General features: G+C 35.5%; 1 protein-coding gene across 33 annotated transcripts in view; it reads left to right on the top strand.

The window, feature by feature from the left end:
• The window catches only part of Nrxn1 (neurexin 1), a 1,060,252-nt gene that overhangs the window by 550,821 nt on the left and 487,879 nt on the right, over positions 1–21,552 (top strand). For 27 of the 33 annotated variants that reach the window (XM_076833753.2, XM_076833750.2, XM_076833726.2 and 24 more), the window contains one exon: positions 2,525–2,644. In XM_076833753.2, coding sequence (XP_076689868.2) covers positions 2,525–2,644 — 120 coding nt within the window. Of the gene's footprint in view, positions 1–1,591; positions 1,619–2,524; positions 2,645–21,552 lie in introns of all 33 variants that reach the window. The other 6 variants (XM_076833743.2, XM_076833738.2, XM_076833757.2 and 3 more) reach the window with 1 other exon arrangement.

Below are 21,552 nucleotides of genomic sequence, written 5' to 3'. Positions count from 1 at the left end.
AAAAACAAAACAAAACAAAACATCAAGACTCTATTTGTTCATCAATTCATGCTCCTGTCTGTCCTTCAGCTGTGTAGGCTCGGGAACAAATAACTCTCTGATCAGGTAGCATCAGGCCTGTGTGAGGATTGCTGCCCTCATCTTAGGAAGGAGGCTGCCAAAGAGGGTTGCTTTGAGAGACTTTATTTTTTTAAAAAAATGCTGATTATTCTCAATCTTAAAGATCTGTAAACCACTTACCTCTCATAGGTTGGAACAACCATAAAAACTGAGCAATTCAGTAATGCTCAGTACTTTGAATCAAAGTTGAGTAATGGTTACATCTATTCAGGCTCCCTGTACCTAAGAGATTATTATTATTATTGCTACTTCTAAAAACTATTCTTATTGTTGTTGTTGTTATTATTATTATTATTATTATCATCATCATCATCATCATCATCTAATCAGAATTTATAATATCATGGTTTCAGAATTTGTGAAAATTCACCTAAGTAACACTAAATCCAGTCATTTCCTATGAAGAGTACCTTTATTGAGAAAGTTCCTATAGAAATGTGATTGTAAGGGTCATGTTTAAAACCCATTTTACAACATCAATTTACAGAGGCAATTCAGTTTTAATCAGTAAAGTAAGTACCTCAAAGCCTCTCACTATTAGTAGCATCCAATTAGGCTGGCATCTATTTTTATATTTTCAGCAAACCTAAAAATCTTGTTTACTAGAAAATATCTTTAATTTACACTTGGAAACTATTTAGTTGGATTGCATTCCCTTCCCACCCAAAGCTATCCCTTTTATGTGACTCTTCACTGTAATAATTACTCATCAGGCAGCTTGCTAGGGCTGAAGACCATCGTGAAGGTGTAGTAGTTCATATGAACATAACTCTGAAGTCCTTGAGTAGTGTACTCCCAACTGAAAAGAGAAAGGACGAATATTCCACACTGAAATCTTACAAAGGAATTCGCTCTACGGAGAGTTATCTTACAGTTTGTTTCTTCCATTCTCACTACTTTTATCCATTTCAAAAGATACCTACATTTTGGTAGTTTGACGTTATGATAAAGTCCAACTGTTGGCAGTGAATAACTGGTATGACAGTTTTAAGCTTTAATTGCAAGAGAAAGAAAAAAGACCTAGGGAGGGAAACATAGAAAGGGATAATTGGTCTGTTAATGACTGCAGTCCACATTGTATTACACAAGAAAAATGCTATTTGCATGTTCCAAAAAAGCAACACAGTCTATTTGGTAATGCATTCATATTTATTGAAGAGAGGAAAAATTATAATAACCCTTTTAATTTTCCTTCATTATATATCGTTGACTCAATCAACCATTATGTACACATACACATACATATACACACATACGTACAGTAAAGTTCTAATACGTTACCGCTTTCTCATTTTGGCTTCTCTTAAGATTTATGGCTGTTAAATTTAATTTGTTTGCTATACATAGCATTTTCTCCCCTTTACAGCAGCATGCTCTTTTGAATCTGAACGTTCTTCTGTGTTTGCCCCATTTCAGTATTGCTTACTAACATTTACTATATTTTGCTTTTTTTTTTATTTTGCTGACAAAGTTGCATTGATGAAAGCTGACTTGCAAGGTAGATAGCCCTGTGTGTATTCAACAAGACTGAAACCCCATACTACACAGGGGAAAACCTAAAATAACTGTTTTTTTACATTTTTGCTGTAACTGTTATTTGGGTTCCAATTTCATTTTTTTCCCCTTCTTGAAACCTCCTTTTGCAGCAGAGTTTGCATAAGGCTTTCAGTCTTGAACTTGTTTGTATAGTGATTGCCTTTAGTGCTTCAATCATACTTCTTTAGTTCTCTGTTTTCCAGTGTTCTAGTTATGATTCTTTAGAACCAGACCAGCATTCTTTTGACTTGTATGTTCAATGGGGGCATGCCATCTATCTGGAGTTTTTCATTTTCTGTTTAATTGCATGAGATCGTTAAAGCATGTGAATTGATACTTGCCAACATACCTATCCAAAACACCCAGCAATCATAACTTTATTCATAGTTTGGGCAGGGAAACATCTGGAACTTCTAGGGCATTTCTGTATAACTCTCTTTGGTTATTTTGCCAATCTTTATCTCAATTTCATGAAGTTATAATCTCCATTTTTCATGGTGCTTCTATTTCATTGGTCTGAAGTTAAGGAGATCCATTCATTTTCTAAAAATCCAAATGGTGACAGAGAGTTATTGATGATGGAGTGAGATTACCTGCTACCATGATCGTATTGGAAACTATGCACTTGCTTTTACTATCTGTTGGTTTAGTTTATTACTATCATGTATTTTGTCATATACTTGAAACTTAAGAAAACCTTCATGTTACAGCTTCTCAGCTCCTAATTCAGGTGTGTGAGCTAGAACTTTCACAACTGGTTTGGACATGTAATTTGAGGTGTTGGCAACTACTCTATGTGATCTAGCTCACGTGTAAAATATTTTAGATTGTTTTTAAAAACCCGAGTTTCCTTTGGAATGTTTCACAGGGCCCAGCACAACCTGCCAAGAGGACTCGTGTTCCAATCAAGGTGTCTGCTTACAGCAGTGGGATGGTTTCAGCTGTGACTGTAGCATGACTTCCTTCAGTGGGCCACTCTGCAATGACCGTGAGTACCACAGTTTACCTTGTCACTCCTAGCTACCATTCCTTATTCAAGGTCTAAAACTGGGAGTCCTTATGTTCTATGCACCTGAGCTCTCATAACCAAGGGAAGCAGTTCTTTCTACAGGAAGGACATTTCCCACATATTAAATTATTATTCCGGGACGTCATTACCTAAGGGCTGTGATGATGATGATTCTTTAGATTTCAAATGCAGGTTCGTTTTTTTTTTTTTTTTTTCATGACTAACAGTCATGTTGTTCAAAGGAACTTTTTTCATTTCCTATATTTGGTGATTCTCCTCTCGTTTTTGAAACTTCGTAGTGCTTTATATGAAATTGTGTTTAATTTTGTGAGATCATTTCTTTAGGACTGTGATTTTGGTGACTGGTTCCAAGAATTACATTTTTCTCTATTTCTATATCTAAGTCCACTTTTGCCTTCACTTTAAAAACAATGTATTTGGGCTGGGGATGTGGCTCAAGCGGTAGCGCGCTCGCCTGGCATGCGTGCGGCCCGGGTTCGATCCTCAGCACCACATACAGACAAAGATGTTGTGCCTGCCGAAAAACTAAAAAAAAAAAAAAAAAAAAATGACTAAAAACAATGTATTTAATCTTTGTCCTTCAAGTACTCTCCCTTGTTTTTCATCCCTTGGTGTAAGAATGACAATGAAATGCAGCATTTGCATTATATCAGATCATACCTGCTAGTGTCTTATCTATATTATAGCAGCCATGGTGGAATTAATTGGTCCTTAGGACAAAGTTTTGCTTCTTAACTTTCACATCGTCTTGTTTTAAAGCACTTTATCAGAACACGAAAAGCATTTCCTAAAAAGCATTTCCTTCTGCTGTATTAAAAGAATATCCCTGACAAAGCCTCCTGTTTGCAAAGTAGATTACATGCTTTATGTTATAAATACTACAACTTGCAAAGCTAATGTTCTAGGTTATGGGATAGGGAATGCCATGATTAAAAGACTGGGGTTTCACAGCAGAGGGTAGACTTGAGTGTGGACTTAAATAATGTCTAGAGTTTGTTCTTTCTGACCTTTGTCAATTTGGACTTTATTCATGTCAGTAGATATGTATATCATACCGTCAAAGGTGGAGTCAAACTACATATTCCATTGAACTGAGTTGCGGCCTAGAAATACGGTTCAACAGTTTCCCATCTAAAATATTGACTATAAATAAGCAAGCAATTAATACATTACTAAAAGGTAAATTTATACTTGGAAGAAGTCTGCAATGCCCAGGCCATCAGAGATTGAGAACCATCTTTCTCCATTTTACTAGTGTTATCTTCCATCAAATTATAGTAAACTTGAAACAATAAAAATGTATTATTTGTATTGCAAACACAGTATTTCTGCAAAGCAAATCACACTTAAAACCAATAACTCTATTTTGAGTTACATAAATAATTTTAAGCAAAGACTCACTAAGTACCAATATAAGCAAAAAACAAAGAATGTGTAACCCTTATAAATGCTTTAATAACAATATGCATATACATCTCTAGAGCAGTAACTTCCTGCATTTGTCCCTGTCCCACAGAAAATGACATAGTTATTTTCCAGGAGGACCAGAAGACTGAAATTCTGTTGATTTTATTATGGCAAATTTTTAGTCCTGAATATGATTCTGACAGATGTATGACTACATGTGGTAGTTGAGAGGGCTTTATGGTATGAAAATATTTTTCATTTTGCTAAAGAACATTCTCTGCCAAATTTTTCTTAATCTAGTTTCCATGTTTTACAAAACAGTTGCCATTTGGTTGTGTCAGACTGTGCATCCTCATATACCAGTTAAATATGAAGAATACAATTTTCCGGAAGTATTTGTTGGGCTTTTCCTAAAAGAACATCAAGATCCAACCTTGAGTATCATCCTGTCCAAATCGCTTTTTACAGAAAACTATTTGTATACTGCTCTTGGGTGATAGTAGTAATGATCACAATGATAAAGCTATTTGTTATTTTCTTGTAAATAGGTAAATGTCATTCAATAAATATGTCTTCTGATATGCCTCTTGCACAAATCAGCATTAAAATTGCTTTGGAGAGCTCTCGGAATGCATGCATTTTGATTAAATCATTAGCTCATACTGGGTTTTCTGGAAATGGGAAATGATTCCATGATTCTCATCTTGGATTTTCTGGTGATTAGGCTATGTAAGCAAAAATCAATATTAAAAATAATATTTTTATATCGATTATAATTAGTAGAAGGTACAATAGTAATTGTTACTTTGAAGACATGTAAGTTGAAGCTTGAAGTATCTTGCCATATTTTCCTCACTTTTTAAATTAATCCAAATACATCTTATGTCTACATCTCACTGTTTCTCTATAAGATGCACAAATAGAATTAATGTGATTGAATTTTATCAAACTCCTTTTCTGTATAGAGAGTGACATTTCTTTTTTATAATAAAGCCATATAGGGCATTTTGTTTATTAACGAAGTTATATCTCTAATGTAGTTTATAATTCATAATTTTGGGACTATAGCCTTCAACTTCATAGGAAACAACAACAACAACAGAAAAGGAAATAGGAACAAATATTTTTAATATGGGAAAGAAAACACCACATTAAACATGAGAACCTTTCTCCAAAATGCAAGTTCTAAATGTCATCTATCTGATAATTCCCAAGGAATGGATTATAGTAACTAGAAATTTTTATTTATATTAGCCTGGAGATATAATTAACAATGGGAAGATGGGAATACTTTATAGTATGCAAGTGTAATCTTGGATAAATCATACTAATTAATTGAACTGAAAAGAAGTTTTCAAGAAAGAGGCACTTGCACAAAGTGATGCCAAATGCTATTTGGAAGAAATGCATTTGTAAGAAATGCTTTCTTCCATGGAAATTTGCCATCTTAGTGACCCACGCATTAACCAAAATGATGTGTGCAGGGCATGTAGTGTTGCAAACTCAACACTGCCAAATTTCATATCTGCATATCATTTTCTCTGGCTTCTTGAAGTCCTTTCTTGGTTGTTTCCCCACTTCCCTCCCTCCTTCCTCCAATCCATCCTGGACCATTCTCCTAGTTCTGTTCTTCCTTTTCTCCCTGATTGAAAGGTCACTGGTTTCTCCTGATTCTCTCAACCACAGGCATATTCTTCCTCCTCTGACTTCTTTAGGGATATTTTACTATTTGATCAACCATCACTTTCTACTTTATAGTTTCTTATATCTCATCTCCCTATAAGACTATGTACTTCTCCTGAAACAACATTTCTTTTCCTTTTACATTTTTTCTTCCTTTTAGCTCATAAGCCCAGTATTTTGTATAGCATGTTGCATGTAATTGGTGATAATAGCAACACATTAAACCAATGTAGACTGAATGCATGAACCTTTCAAAACAATTTCTGGGGCATCCTCAGTGGTCAACACTGCTCTCTAGATTCATCAGTCTGGAGTTCATCAACCTTCGTGTTCTGACCCTGTCCTTCATTTTCATACTTGTCTATTGCAGATCCTTGTCCATATGGTGTGTTACTGCCAATTTACTTACTCATGGCTTTTTGTACAGCATTACACTTTCCAATTTCCTCAGCGTTACATATGCTAATCTTTCCACCTGGGGAGTGCTCTCATTCCACCTGGATTGCATTCTTTTCACTATCTCTGCTTGAAAGAGTATCACTTCCTTTTCAACTTCCACTTAAACTGTTTTATCCCATGGAAATTTCTTCAGTTCTCTGAGTTGAGCGTTACCTTTTCTTCTTTGGAAATCTTAGGGTAATAGTGTGTCGCACATATTATTTTATGTTGTAAATATTTGTTAACTTTCTCTTGGGTTGATGGTTTATCAAGTGCTTACTGTATGTCAGGTCTGTGCTGAGTTTACATTCATTATGTAACATCTACACATCACCAATTCATGCTTGCACATCACTCATCATCATCAGATCAGTATGTTATTCAGTAATTCTTTTCTGCTTTTTCCCATTGGTCCAGAATAGAATATAACCATATTAGCTAATTTAATGTCAGGTTGGAGAAGATGAATATGGCTATGATCACATGGAAAATAGCGAACATAATAACATTGTCACATTACATTAGAATGGAAATGTAGTGTGCCAAATTACAGTTCAGCTGCAAGGATGTCTGTTACCATAAGGGAGTAATACATCATAATGCTGTTCTTTTGGTGCTATAACTTAGGAGGGTGTGGGCTCTGCTAATAAAAAGACTATTTTCAGAATTCTAAACTTGGTCAAGAGAAAATCTGATACAAATTCATTATATCTTTTGTATGAGAATTACAAATATTCACAGAAGCAAGGATAAAGTACATTTGACTTTTTTTTTTTTTTTACCATGGCATTTATAAATATCTTAAGCTTTGTTTCTTCTTTTGTTGTTTGAAAAGAGAATCAGATATTCAAAGTAATGGAAGTGAATCATAATATATGTGAAAAAAGTATATCCAAGTAATAACATAATAAATTTCTCTCCCTCCTTGAGCTACCAATAGCATTAAGTTGTGGACTGACTTGCTGTTCGAACCATATAGGGCTAAATTCACAATTAGCTGTATCCATAGACAGATACTTATTGTAATTGTAATGAGTCTTATTAACCTCGAATCACTCAAGCATTTCTAAATGATGGTCCTTAAGCTTTTTAAAGCAATTTATAAGCAATAAGAAAAGAAAGCATAATACATGGTAGAGAAATGTAATACATAACAGAAGTGCTATCTTCTCCTATTTTATATAAATTTATTTTTGTTCTTCTTATTGGTAATAGACATCATAAAAATAGATACATGAAAGGAACTGTTGGTATTTTCATATTGCACTCAGGCAGCTAGATCATAGTATAGACTATGTTTATGTAAGAAGTGGGAAGAAAAATCTCAAAACAGTAGAACAGAGCTTTGCTTCATTTCAATTATCTAGATCAGTTCGCTGCCTTGTGCAACAGCTGTGCCATCCATAACTCTAAGTCACCTTTTACCTTATGTACATGCTGCCATTTTGGCTCTCAGAAATCGCTGTCATATATAAGTAAAAAGAAAAAAAAAAAGAACAAAAGTAGGATATTGATATTTTTACAAAGGAAGATTATTTGCTCAATGAAACAGAAACTTGAGAATTATGAAGACCTATCTACATTAAAAAAAAAAGAAAGAAAGAAATCAAGGAGAAAGGCTTACTGGGGATGTTTTCTTTACCTGCTTGTATCCTCTCCTCTATTTTTTTCTCACTTGATGAAAACTCTGACCATGTTGGACCTTAATTTGGTTCTTGTGCTAGTCTTCTTCTTCACAAATCTTAGGTAAATATGAAGCTGGCCTTCCCTTTTGCATTACTGTGGTGAATATTATCCATCTCAACTCACCAGGGCTACATTGAAAAAAGTTTTGCCAATCACTTTGGTTAACTATCCTGAAGGGTTGACTGTGGTTCTAATTTTCACAGATACTATTTCAAATGGATCTATGACCACAGTCTCCCTGTGGCTACTTTTGTTTCTGTGTGAGTACATTTTGCCAAGATCTGTCACTTTGCCTCCCACCCATAGCAATACTGCAGGTGCAGAATCCAGGCTAGAGTGGAGATATAGCCTTAATCATAGGCACTGATTTCTGAAACTTCATGCCTTAGGTTTACTTTTGCTTTTAATGTGGATTTTATGAAGGTTTGGTGAACAAAATGAAGAGAAATCATGATGAATTTTCAGAATTCTGCATGATATTAAATATGTATAAATAATAAATAACTTAATATCCATTTGTTAAGAAGATATGTGAAGAAAATAATTTGTAAAATACTTCCCCCACTTGATGGAATCAAATTATCATGTGTTTTTTTCCCCTTAAGAAGGAGTATAAGATTAAACAGAATTAGTTTGAACTTTATGAAATATTTTATTTGAAAAGAATATAATTTTGTTTGGATTTAAAAGGAAGGTTGAATCTGGCATAGGTGGTTTATATACTTCTCTTGTGCACAAGAACTATAAAAATTTTTTATGTAGATCATATTGACATAGTTTGCTGTTAAAAACAGGATTAATATGTATGATATGCATGCTGTTTATATTCTATAAATTTCACATTTTTCATTTTCAAAAAATTCTTATTTTAATGTAAAAAAATGAGAATATTGAGAAATAATTTTAAGTAACTTTTGGGGTCAAAATGGCTAATTATTGGCACAAACAGAATTGGAATGTAAGTCTATCTCTAAAAGCATATTCTACTTTCCACCCATAGTCCATCAAAAAGAGGTACCTTCAATGTCAGTGCTTTGGAAGTTCCCCAGCAAAAAAATTCCACAGAGAAGTTAATAATAAGCAGAATCTAACGCTGCAATTTATTCTTATGCTCTTCTGACTCTTTAATTCTTAGACTTAATTTTAAGCACTGTGCTGCCTGAAACACATTCTTCCCCTCAACTATTTCGTTGCCACTTCTAAAGAGGAGCTAAAAATTCAAGGTGAGCTGTCGAAGCACACTGTCACTAACTTGCAGTTCTATTATAAAAAGGTACTGATTAAGAAAGAGAGAAGGGAATTTTCTGTGATTTTTCTGTGACAGCCTTTCAAAAATAATAATTTAATATTCGATCATGAAATCAGGCAAAATATTACCTAACGTTCCTTTGCTTAAATCAGATCCAAAATGTATTTTTATGATGGGAAACAGGCAGCTCAGATTCAGTGTCATGCTGAACAATGAATGTGTTCCAAGTGTTTCATTATGTTAATTACCTTTCGGCTTTTCCTTTATTCAGTTGTGGAGGTAGAAAGAAAATAAATCCACATCAGAGGTTAGCAGTATGGTCCTTGAAGGTCTTTGGAAGATATATAAGAGAAACATGAGAGAATGCATGAAGCCCAGGGCATGAAAAATTACTACAGAGATTAATAGTAATGACCATGGGCCCTTCGTATTTGTAGAGAAGGGAAAGAAAGCTCTCAAGAAATGTAGAGTCCAGGAAAAGGTCAAGATAAAAATAACATTGTGCTTGCATTAGGGATAATTCACATCATAAGGGAAAAAAATGTTACTGTGAAGAAGATGCCTCTTGTCCAGTGATCCTTTTTTTTTCCCTCCTGAACAAAGCATTCTGTGTCTTTAATGAGATTTACTGCAGCAATTAAAAAGGGTAGAATTCTTTTATGGGGAGGAATTACAGTCTTCTCTCCAGCTCTGTGCTGTTATACATTTTTACCTCTCTGGTAGCATTCAACAGCAGCATAAAATACAAGAATGATCTGTTAGCTCTGGGTGTTATGGAGTGCATGATTTTAATGACTCTAATGATCTAAATTCACATCTTTCAGAAAATGACCTAGAGAGTGTGAGGCTTCATCTCCCCAGGATTTGGTGAGATTGGGAGGTACAAAGGCATTTCTTAACTTGAAATAATTTCAGAATGGAGCAAGTTTCATAAAAGGATCAGCTGATAAAGAAAGATTTTTTTTTAAAAAATGGGTCGTGAACAAGGAGGAGGCTGCATTTGAAGGAGACGGTGGAAACTGTTCGCGTAGGTGTGAATGCTTCTTATAAATATATAACATATGACCCTTTAAGAAGACAAACAGATGGAATATGTAGCAGAAAATAAAGAATATATTTTGCTTGGTTTCTCCAAATGAGTGGTGCACTGTGTATTTTGATATTTGGCAGTCCTCCTGTTGGAAGTGTTCAAGGCCTCATCTGGATTCCAACAGCTCAGGACAATGCTGACACTGTGAATACTGCTGGGTAAAAACAGGCTATTGAATTCTCCAGATTATGACACAATGCCCAGTATACCAGCCATGTTTACACACAAAGTTTTTTTTTTTTTTTGTACTGGGGATTGAATCCAGGAGTGCTTTGCCTCTGAGGCCATCCCCAGCCATTTTTGTTTTTTAGTTTGCGACAGGGTCTTGCTAAGTTGCTTAGGGTCTTGCTAAGCTGTTGAGACTGGGCTCAAACTTGCAATCTTTCTGCCTCAGCCACCTGAGTTGCTGGGATTATATGCATGTGGCACTGCGACCAGCTGTACACCAAGTCTTTGATTTCACTTGAATGTACAACTTGAAGGAATCCAGAACTGAGGATCCAGATTTATGTAATCATTGCACAGTTGGAGCATTGCTGAAACTGTGGGGTCCGTGTTAATGGCATCAATCATGAATCTGCTCTCCTAGGCCCTATTCAGGGGAAGTGTCCCATTTTGCTAAATTAAAAACAGGAAAGTGTCAGAGAAATACCATTTCCTCTCAGCCGCAGGAGACATCACAGAAGTAATTAAACTGGATTTGGTGTGTCAGGCACATTCCTTTTATTGACAGTGACAATAATTCTGTAAATCAAAACCTGGAAGCATTTTCAGTGTTGTTGAAGTGCTAAAGATAAAACCTAAGGTTCTTAAAATTAAATCTCATGGAACTAAAAGTGATCTATGGCATGCAGTAAGAGAGGCTGCTGCCTGAGTCGTGAATGCAACTTGTCTTCTGAAATTCAGAGCCAGCAAGCAAAATGATGATGATTATAATTTTTGTTTTTAGTTTAGTCCCTGAAAGCTATGGCAACATAAAGCCAAATGGAGTAGTTCTTTGTACCAGCTCTCATTTATGGTTTTAAGATCACCTGAAAACTCCACTCCTTGCTACCCCAGTATTTCCTTTTCTAATGGTGTCTGTAGGTCTTACTGATCCTCATTTCCTTGGCTACATGCTTGGTCCTTCATGCTTTCATTCAACATTTACGTTCTCCATCATGTTATTCAACAAATGCGCCTCCACAGCATGTTTTTTCTTATATGCTCCGGCATCAACTTATATGATATAGGCATGTGTAGAACACACTGATGTACTCATGGAGTGTTCGTGTGGTCTTGTCTCTGCCAAATGATCCCCTCATCTGGACTGTCCTTCACCACCCCTACTTCTACTCTGCCTAAGGAAATGCACCCCATGCAGATAACCTAGTTCAGGTCAACTTTATCCAGGATAGGACAGTCTTTGTTCTTGGGTGATTTCTTCTGCTTTGGAGGCCAAACATGTACTGTTAAAAGGTGTCAACTACATTTTACATCCAGTTCTTCTGTTTTTGACAATATTTCTTACAGTGCCTAGCCCATGTCAAATGCCTGGTAATATTTGAAGACTGGTGTCTCAAAGCCTCCATTAGTTAACTGTGTACACACGTGTGTGTGTGTGTGTGTGTGTGTGTGTGTATGTTTGTGGTGTTTTTCCCTGCCTATTCCTACCCTTTTTTAAAAATATATATACATACCATGTAACATCTGGCAGGAGTAATTTATTATGCTGTATCATATTACTATAAATGCATTTTTCATTATCTTTATTCTTGCTAATAAAGACCCAGTGATTCAAGTTATATATAGCTAAGAAGTACCTTGAGAAAATGTGTATGTGTCTGTGTGTGTGTGCCTGTGTGCGAGCACATGCATACACACTGTGAAAGATGATGGATTTAGAAAACATCAATTTCTCTGTTCTTCAATTCCACTGAAGTCCTGCTTTATATATTATCACATTAAATTTGACAAATGCTAGGACCTTTTGTCATTTCAAGATAACTACTTTTTGTTCACTTTACTTTTTACTCATTAATTAGCTGATACCTGCAGGAATAATCACATCATTATGAAATGCTACACTGCCTATTTGATTTTTTATATGCACTTTAAGATTTTGCAATATTTCAGTGTTTTTCTGGCAGGAACATCATATCTCTGGGGAAAATGATACTGTTTCTCTAATAATAGTGTATCACTGTGTGCCTGGCTTTAGTGCACCAGTGTCCTTGAAGAATTCTCTAAGTGCTCCCTTTGCAAAAGCTAGAAGGGCCAACTATCCACTTGGTGTTGTACAGATGAAATTAAAAATATTGATATTTAGCTTTCTATATGAAACATGCAAAGGATGTCATTTTTATGCACAGTTGTCCCAAGACCAAGATGCTCACTTTGCCTAATTGCTTGGATTTGGTATTTTGAGGGACTATATTGGAAATCAGCCTTAAAGGATGATGACTATTTCCTACCTTCCAGTCTACCTACATGATAACCTGTCTGCTGAGACCATAGTGAAAGCATCAGAAGTAGAACTTGTTTGGTTGTTGGAAGGATTGAGGAAAAAAAGAAAGAAAGTTTTAAATATAAATTTCTAGAATGCTAGAAGTAGAATATCTGAAGGAAAAAAAAAAGAAGTTAAGAAGTTGACCTACCTCAGTAGTATCAGTAGTTCCCAAACTGTGATACCTGTATCAGCATTGTCGGTATAATCCGTGAATTTGTTACAAATTCATATTCTCAGGTTTCAGCCCAGCACTCTTGAGCTAGAAATTCTAGGAATGGGATCTGTTTTTCTTAGTTCTATGCTTTCAGGATAAGAAAAGGCTTTTTTAATGGAATAAAATAAAATAAATTCTCCCTAAGAATTTTTTTATGACAAAACGTGACTTAATTTCTGAGGGTTTCAATAAACTCTCGAGTGTTTCACACATGGTAATATGAAAAAAAATACAAATTTCCATTCTGATTACCAGCCTCCTTGGTTGGAGGGCAATCTTGAGAAGGTTTGAAGAGTTTCCATTCATACCAGTCATGCTGTGAAAAATCTAGTTCAAAACCAATTTTTTTTCCCATAGTGTGAGGAGAATGACCAAATCCAATCCCTTTTTTCTTATCTTTTTGGATTCTTTTGAGCAATACTCTGATAATTTGTATAGATAGGAAATGAAGTTGTGTTCTTTTCTGTAAGCAAATTTGAACCTAGAAGAAATGAGAGTCCACTGAACCATTGTCAAAAGTGCCATTCACATAAGACACATTTCAGATGTCATCTGTTTTCATTGCCTAAAAAATTTGCCATCTTTACATACTACTCACTCAATAAATGTGATCCCAATTTATTGGTAATTCTCTAGTTTTCCTTCACGTTAGCAAATAATCCATGTCCAATAAGATCTTAATATTTCTTGATTATTTTTAATCACATGTGATTCACATGCAAAGATTTTTTTCAGCCAGGACCTCAGCGTCTAACTTCGAGCAAGTCAGCTAAGTTACAGGGTCCTCAGTTTCCCCATTTTATTTTATTTTATTTTGTGGGGGGCACCAGAGATTGACTTCAGAGGCACTGAACCACTGAGCCACATCCTCAGCCCGATTTCTTTGTATTTTATTTAGAGACAGGGTCTCTTGAGTTTCTTAGTACCGCACTGTTCCTGAGGCTGGCTTTGAACTTGATATCATTCTGCTTCAGCCTCTTGAGTCATTGGGATTATAGGCATGTGCCACTGCACTCTGCAGTTTCCCCATTTGAAAAAGAAGAATTTGATTGCTTTGTCTAGAATTCTAAGGGTCTATGACTTTTTGTCACTATATTCTTGTTTTTTTATTTCTGTTCAAACCTCAGACTTATTTTTACTCACGTTTTAAGGCTTTTGTAGGATGCAGGCTACAGCTCAGTCACACCCACTAATCTGAAGCTATATTTTAGCCAAACACCTTTCCTGCCAAATCCTATAAAAAGAAAGAACCAGGAAAAAGCAATCTGATTAATGGTATGTCTTCCTCTTTTTAGAAAGGAAACCTGAATTTACCCTAAAACACAGGGCAAAGACTTCATTCAGTTATTTGTTTCTTTATGTTTGTCCAGATATTTATTTATAACTCCTCTCAGATATCTATTTCCATCTAATTTATTTTAAGTTGAACATTTTTACCAATGTAGGAATCATAGTTGTGTACTTGCTAAATATAATTATTATTGGTACTTAAATAATGGTGTTTAATGATTAAAAAGAATAATATAATAGGAATGCAAGATTGTCAGTATGTTTGGGAAACCATTACTAACTGAACACCTACTATATATGTTTTTTATTTTAAAATTTTTCTTCTTATAACATCCTTGTGTGAAGAAACAGTGACACCCATTTTACAAAAGCTGTACCCAAGGTGAAGACGTGTGCCTCATGTTAATAAGAATTGGAACTCACTTCAAATTGCATGGTCTTCCATCCATGGAATACATCAAGAAGTTTTCCAATGTATAACAACATAGCCAAGTTGAGAAGGAGCATGTGAATTTCTACATTTCTATTTTACATGTTTAAAATGGACACAAGATTAATACATGTAGGTTTCTTCAATGTATGAAATTGCAAAAATCAGAAGGAAAGGATACATAGCGGGTTTAATACTAGTTTTCCTTTTAAGTCATTCATCTATTGGTCTGCATCATATGTGTGTGTGTAGACATGTACATGTATTTATACACACATGAGACCAATATGCCTAATGAAACTTTACAAAGACTGCAGCTTCAAAAAGAAAACCTTTGTATAGCTTTAGTGCATGAGCAGATTTTAAAATTGCTGCTTTTTATAAAGTAGAATGTAGAACATTCTGAATAACCCAGAAAAATACATGCATTCCCTATTTAAGATAGCACAAATTTGGGATGTTATTAAAGAAAAGAAATCATGATATTATAAGAATTTTTTTTTTTTTTTTTTTTTTTTTTTTTTTTTTTAGTTAGGAGGGTGTTTTGTTTTTTTTTTTCTGTAGTCAATAGTTTGGGTGTGTAGAAAGGAGAAAATCATTGTTGCTGGTGAGACTGGCCTTTCATCAAGTTGCCTGAAATTTCTATACACCTGAACAGATATGCTGGGAACTACGGTGATTTGATTTTGGTGCATTCTATCTCTGTGTCTGATAATCACACCATGTGTAACCTTAGTAACTCTGCTTCTGACCTAAAACACTGTTAGAGAACAAGGAACAACACAAAAGCAGCATTTCACTTCATAAGGTCATTTGTGAGAAAAGAGAAGTCTTGTGATTCGGACTCTCCTGTATATTAGGAACACATCTACATGGTAAGTTACCCAAATCAGAGACCATTATTAATTGAACAGCTACTATGAACAAAACACGGTGAGAAATACAGAAAGTAAAATTACTGGAATCCTGCTCCCTATGAGTTTTCATGTTAGCTGGGGAAATGATCCCCAAGACCCAGGAGAGCAGGTAGTTTTGTATGTTTTGTTCCATGTATCATTGCAAATGCTTGCAACCACAAATGGTGCTTAGAACATACTCAATAAGTAATTCTTGGATGAATTAAATACATTTTTTCATAACATAACTAGCAATTTAAATGCTCTTTGTATGATGCAAACAATTGCTATGTGTGCATTCAGAAGAGAGAGAAAACCTAAGAGCCAGTGAGCTAAGTGGAAGCAATCAAGAGTGAGGTGGATTTTAATTGGATAGGAAGAAGCAGGGAGAACATTCCACACAAGGGAGCTAATGTGAGCAAAGGTGAAACCTATAGATAAAATGCTCACAGATGCTCCACACTCTGCATATACAGAAGTGAACAAGGGGCGGTTTTAGGGGGCACAAGAATAGAACACAGACTTGGGAGGTAGATCCAGAATTGTCTTCTGACTGCTTACCTAGCACCTGACCATAGCCAGGTTGATCAACATCGCTTGAGACTTAGCTTCTTCATCTGTAAAATGGGAACATAATTAACAGATCTTTAGGATTGTTATGAGAATTAAGGGTAATACCATATGGTAAGATTCTACTTTTCCCCCAAACTGGTAGGCATTCTAGAATTGGGATCTATTGAGATGCTGCCTTTGTCTCTGCTTTCAGGGTGCTCATAGACAAGAAATGACTAATGAATTGTATAGATTATGATATGACATTTTAAGAAAAGCTTTAATACCTTGCTTTTCAAAATATATTCTGAGGACCAGCAGAATCGGCAGTACCTGCAAACTCATTAGAGATGCAAACTCACAGGATTTCCCTCTTCTCCACCACCACCTACTGACCCAGGCTGTGCATTTAACAAGATCCCAGATGATTCCTATGCACATTAACCTGTAAGAAGTGCTGTGCTAATAGAAGCGTGCTAGGGTGGAGAGCAAAGGATGATCAGGAAGACAAAGGAATCAAGCTAAGACTCCTCAGAGAAAGTGATATTTAGAGGAACTCAGAGGAAAACATTACATTGTTGTAGATCAGGTTGTCTAGTATATTAGAATTCCTAATTCAAAAAATTCTTAAGTGGTTCACTTTCTTGACTTCACCATTTCTATCTCATTGACTTGTGGTAATCCCCAGTGGTATAGCAAGTGCAACACAGTGGTTTTGATCAAGTGAGGGCCAATCCCTGTGTTCCGGCTTCTGTACGTTGGACAGAATAAATGCTCAAATCTGAAATTTACCTAGAATCCACCACAAGAGCTCTGGATTCACCAGTCCTTTCCCAAGCAACTCTGAATGCATGCATTCATTTCATTAGATACTCTAGTGTAACCAGAAAAGCCTTGGCAGACCCTACTCTTCCTGCGTCAATAAAAGGGTCTTAATGTAAGAATTAGTCATTTGTTGTTCAGACAAAATAAATACCCAGCTTTCCATAGGCTGTCCTGGAAGGCCCCTAAGGCTTAACACTCATTTTCTTTTTAATGTTAAAATTGCTCTTATTTTATGTGGACCCACGTGGTTCTGTTCATTGAGCTGGCAGGTGGCTCCAGTCCTGTAATTATGATCTTGATTGTCGGCTGCCAAAGCACAAAAGGAAACCATAGTAATTCACTCCGGTGCTCTTTAGTGGATTGTTGCATATGCTTTTTGGTGTATCACTACACATAAATCTCAGAGTAGCAATAAAACTATTAGGGTAGTAAAATATATGCATTTTAATTTTTGTAAAAAGTGTCATAAAATTCAATTAACTATACTTTCCCAAATAGCAGTTCACTCTGGGAAGCAGAGAATTTCCTAATCTGAAATTACGTGTTTCTTTCATTTTTCATAGTGACCTCCATTAATGCTTTAATCATTACACCCACTCAGCGTCTGGCAACCTCATCATCTCCCATAGGGACCTTTGTTTTCTTATCTTTTTCCAAGTTTCCCTTGACTTTCTGTTTTCAGCTTTGCAAAGGCACTATCAATACAATAGGGTGAGAGTTTTTTTTTTCCTCTCCCTATTTCTTTAATTGAAGGAAGAAAGGAAAATGAATAGTACAGGTAATCTATAAACCTTAAAGGCATTATAATTACCCAGGAATTGAGAGAAATGTTCTTTTGTACTATATCCACACTTAATGAGGAAAAAACAGAGGTTTTATTCATAAGACTACAAGAGAATCTGACTAACCCCCACTTTGCTGATCTATGAAAGTGAACATTCCTCCCATATTTTTAGATCGTTCACCTCCTCAAAAGTAGTTTAATAGCACAGAGTCGAGAAAGGTCTCCTGGTGTTCAGATTTTATTACTTTCACTGACTAAAGTGCAGTACATTTCCTAGTATAATTACACCCCAGTTGTCACAATAAATGAACACAGTATATTTTATGATACACTTTGCTTGCTTATTATCATGTTTGTTCACACATCTCTCAGACTTAATAACCCATGGGGGGCTTCTACCATCATTGGTGAATGGAAATTAGTGAAGTTTTCTATTTCATTTATGGTGGGATTTTTATTTCGATTGTAAAAAGCCGTAAGCTGGATAGATAGTAGATTCAGGGAACTCTTAAAATATCTGTAGCTCTATAATGTTCCCTGCTCACTATGTAACTTTCTAAGCCTCATTACTAATCTCCCAGCACCCACAAAGGTATTAGCTAAATGCATCTTTAATAGAGCACATGTGATATTCCTGATTATTCTTGAAAACAAAAATGAAGAAAATCCTAGATGTAAACGGAGCTCTCTTTTGAGATATGTATTTGTATTTGATTTCAAGTCCACCTTTCTCTAGGTAGGATTACATTCTAAATTTGTGGTAGGACCAAGAAAAAAAAATGGCAGAATTTCCATTTATTTTAATTAAAATGTTAAGTGTGTAGCCATATTGGCATGGGCATTTGAGGAATTATTACATGACAGTTGAAGACTTTATCACAGAGATCTAAAACATAGCCTAATAGCCAAGACAATTTTAATTAATAAAAAATAAAGGAATTTCAAGTTCCAAATTATATATTGTATCAAGTTTTTGTACATATGCAGGATATTTTTCCTCAAATCAGATAAGGTAGAGCCAGGCTTTTCCTGTAAGATAAAGAGTTGGAAGGTTTGAAATATGTTTATTTGATTATGGGGGGAAAAAAGTATACTTGTAAACAACTAAAAACAGAAAAAAAAAACGAAAGGCAAAATCACCCATAATTCTACAATTAGGCTTCTCTCTGTTTTAAGGATGCTTTCAATTCAACACCCAAGAAGAAGTGCTCAAGATTTGCTGTGGGCTTATACTTGTGTAAGTAATGAGGAAAAAAATAAATAAATAAAAGAGCAGACAAAGGAAAGAGGGAGGCAGATAGGGAGAAAGGAAGCTAAAGAGATAAAGAGAGAGAAAATGAAATGAAGTATTAAATGTACTATAAGACAAAAGTATAACATAATAGTCACCAAGGGCAACTGCATAGGATAGTACAGTTTTTATCTTACAAAAACCTAGGGTACATCATGCAACTCATTGTCTTTGAATATTTGGACCATTATTTTGATGGCTTTTCTGAAACCTTGTATCTCGAAGCAGGTTTTCTTTTCTTTTATCCCATGTGTTTTGGTGAACGATGAAGTATGGTATTCAATTAAGATCAATGTGATATAGTGCAATATATGTCTCAGACCTTATGAATGAGATAACCTAAACTATAAGTTTTAAAGGGGATTATGAAGTTGAAGAAGTCAGTATGTTGTTCCAGGACCTAACCTCTGAGGAAGCAGTGCAGAAGGGGAGAGGGCAGAACAGGGGCTCTCTCTAGTCCTGAGTTGCCTTCTCTTGAAGATGTATCCTCTTGCCAATCTCAAGGTGGAAAGATTGCCACAGATGCCTTCACCCTAAACCTATTTTCCCTGCCACACACCTTGCTCATTTGCTGTGAAAGCTCTTTCATATGTCATTGCTTGGGCTTTAGAGTTCTACCCATCCGTGCACCTTGAGATGGTTCTCTCCTAGTAAAGCATGTGAGGGTGGTTAAGATCCCATGCATCTTCTTCCATGGTGACATCAAACACATGTAAAGCGAGAAATCATGGATCCTCCCTTTGTGGAGTCGGTAGTGTTCTGAGGAGAGTAGACCACAAATTGAGAAGGTCAGACAGGTGACCCTTCGATATATTGGAGCTCAGAATTTTGTTTACTTGCTTTTTTGAGGCTGGACAGCATGTTTTTAAAATTTGTTCTTTTTAGTTATACATTATAGTAAAATATATTTTGATATATTTGTGCAATTATTTTTCTTTGACTTTAATGATTTGATCCTTCTGTGAGTTTTAACTGTACAGAAGTGATGATTTACCTATATTGGTAAGATATATGTAGAAAGATTCACAGGGATCCTTCAGTTGGAAAACTTGACTTTTTTATACCTGCCTTCTTCGCTACTCTTCCTTAATTCTGAGCAAAACATATGAAATTTACTTGTCTTTCAAACATTCTTTATTTTCCTGGTGTGGTGGTTGTTTTGGTTATCTGAGGTAGAGAGAACCATCCAGGGGATTTTCCAGGGCTGCACACAAATAAACCCTCTTCTAGGAATGAGAAGGAAGAGGACTTGGGACTGTAAGAGGTGATCGGTTTCCAGAAGGAAAGTATGCTTCTTTGTGGCAGCAGGAACAAATGATGAGCATAGTGCTTCCCTATGCCAACTGTTTTGGTGATAAATTAATAACACAGAGACCAGGGTGAGACAAGTGAGGCATCTACCTGGGCACAAAATTTCAGGAGGCAAACAAACAAACAAACAAATAACTCAGTAATTGAGGCAAATGACATTTTAGTTCAAGATTTGAAAATGTAAAAAAAAATAATGCACACAATCTGTGATGAAGAAAATATCAAAAATTTAAATAAAGGCAGCATCAGTATTATTTTTTCTTTTGATGCAGCCTCCAGTTAAGCTCAGCATGTTGCTGCTACTGGTTCTGTCTTTATTAATGTTTATATTTTTATCATCAATTTCATTTTATTTCATTGTTGATATTTAAACCTAGGACTTCTTGCAAGTAAAGCATGCATTCTACCACTGAGGTATACCACCGGCCCCCAAATGTTTATTTTTAAGACAGAGATTTGCTTTTAAGGTATTGTTTTAAATGTTATGTATCATGATCACTGAATTTTTGGCATCCCCTTAAATACTGTTCCCGAGGCAAATGTCTCATCCTAGAACTGACAAATACCTATGTTAATAAGGTCCAATAGGCAAGCACATTATTACAGACAAAGCCAAATCTTGAACTTGGCTCTCCTTATTATTAATCCACAAGTCCCATGACTCATCTGCAGGACTGTAAATCAGAGGACAAATAATATTTAGTGTGTGACACCATTATGGCTGTTGTGAGTGCTATAATTTACTGAGGGGACTCAGCTCCAACAGGCTAATCATAACAAGGGAGTTAATTGCATCCCCTTGCATTTCAGAAAATTGAAGTCAGATGGCTGTGTCCCACACTGTTTTCTATGAGATCTTATTACTTTTATGTATATTTATTTTTTTGCGTGACAGAAAATGGATACCCTGCGGCTAAAATTAAATGTCTTTTGCTACACTTTTAGCTAGTTACGACCAAGGATATTTATCGGAGAAGAAAGAAAAGATTCATTGCACATCTTTGATCGTGTTGTTGCTGGATGGAAATTTATAAAGTACACTTAAAGTCACAAGAGCCATGGAGGAGGCGGAGGTAGAGGTCCCTGGATGAACATGTGGTGGGGGGGGCAGTCCATCCATAGTACCAAAAATTCAAATTAAGTTTTATATTTGATTCTACATTTTATGCCTTGGGCACATTTTTGTAATTAAGCAGTCAAGTAATAAAGTTATTTTTAAATTTCCATATAAC

This window comes from Callospermophilus lateralis, chromosome 14, assembly GCF_048772815.1.
Source record: "Callospermophilus lateralis isolate mCalLat2 chromosome 14, mCalLat2.hap1, whole genome shotgun sequence".
Lineage (NCBI taxonomy): Eukaryota > Metazoa > Chordata > Mammalia > Rodentia > Sciuridae > Callospermophilus > Callospermophilus lateralis.
Note: the sequence above shows the minus strand (reverse complement) of the source record. Positions and strands in the feature narration are given on the sequence as shown.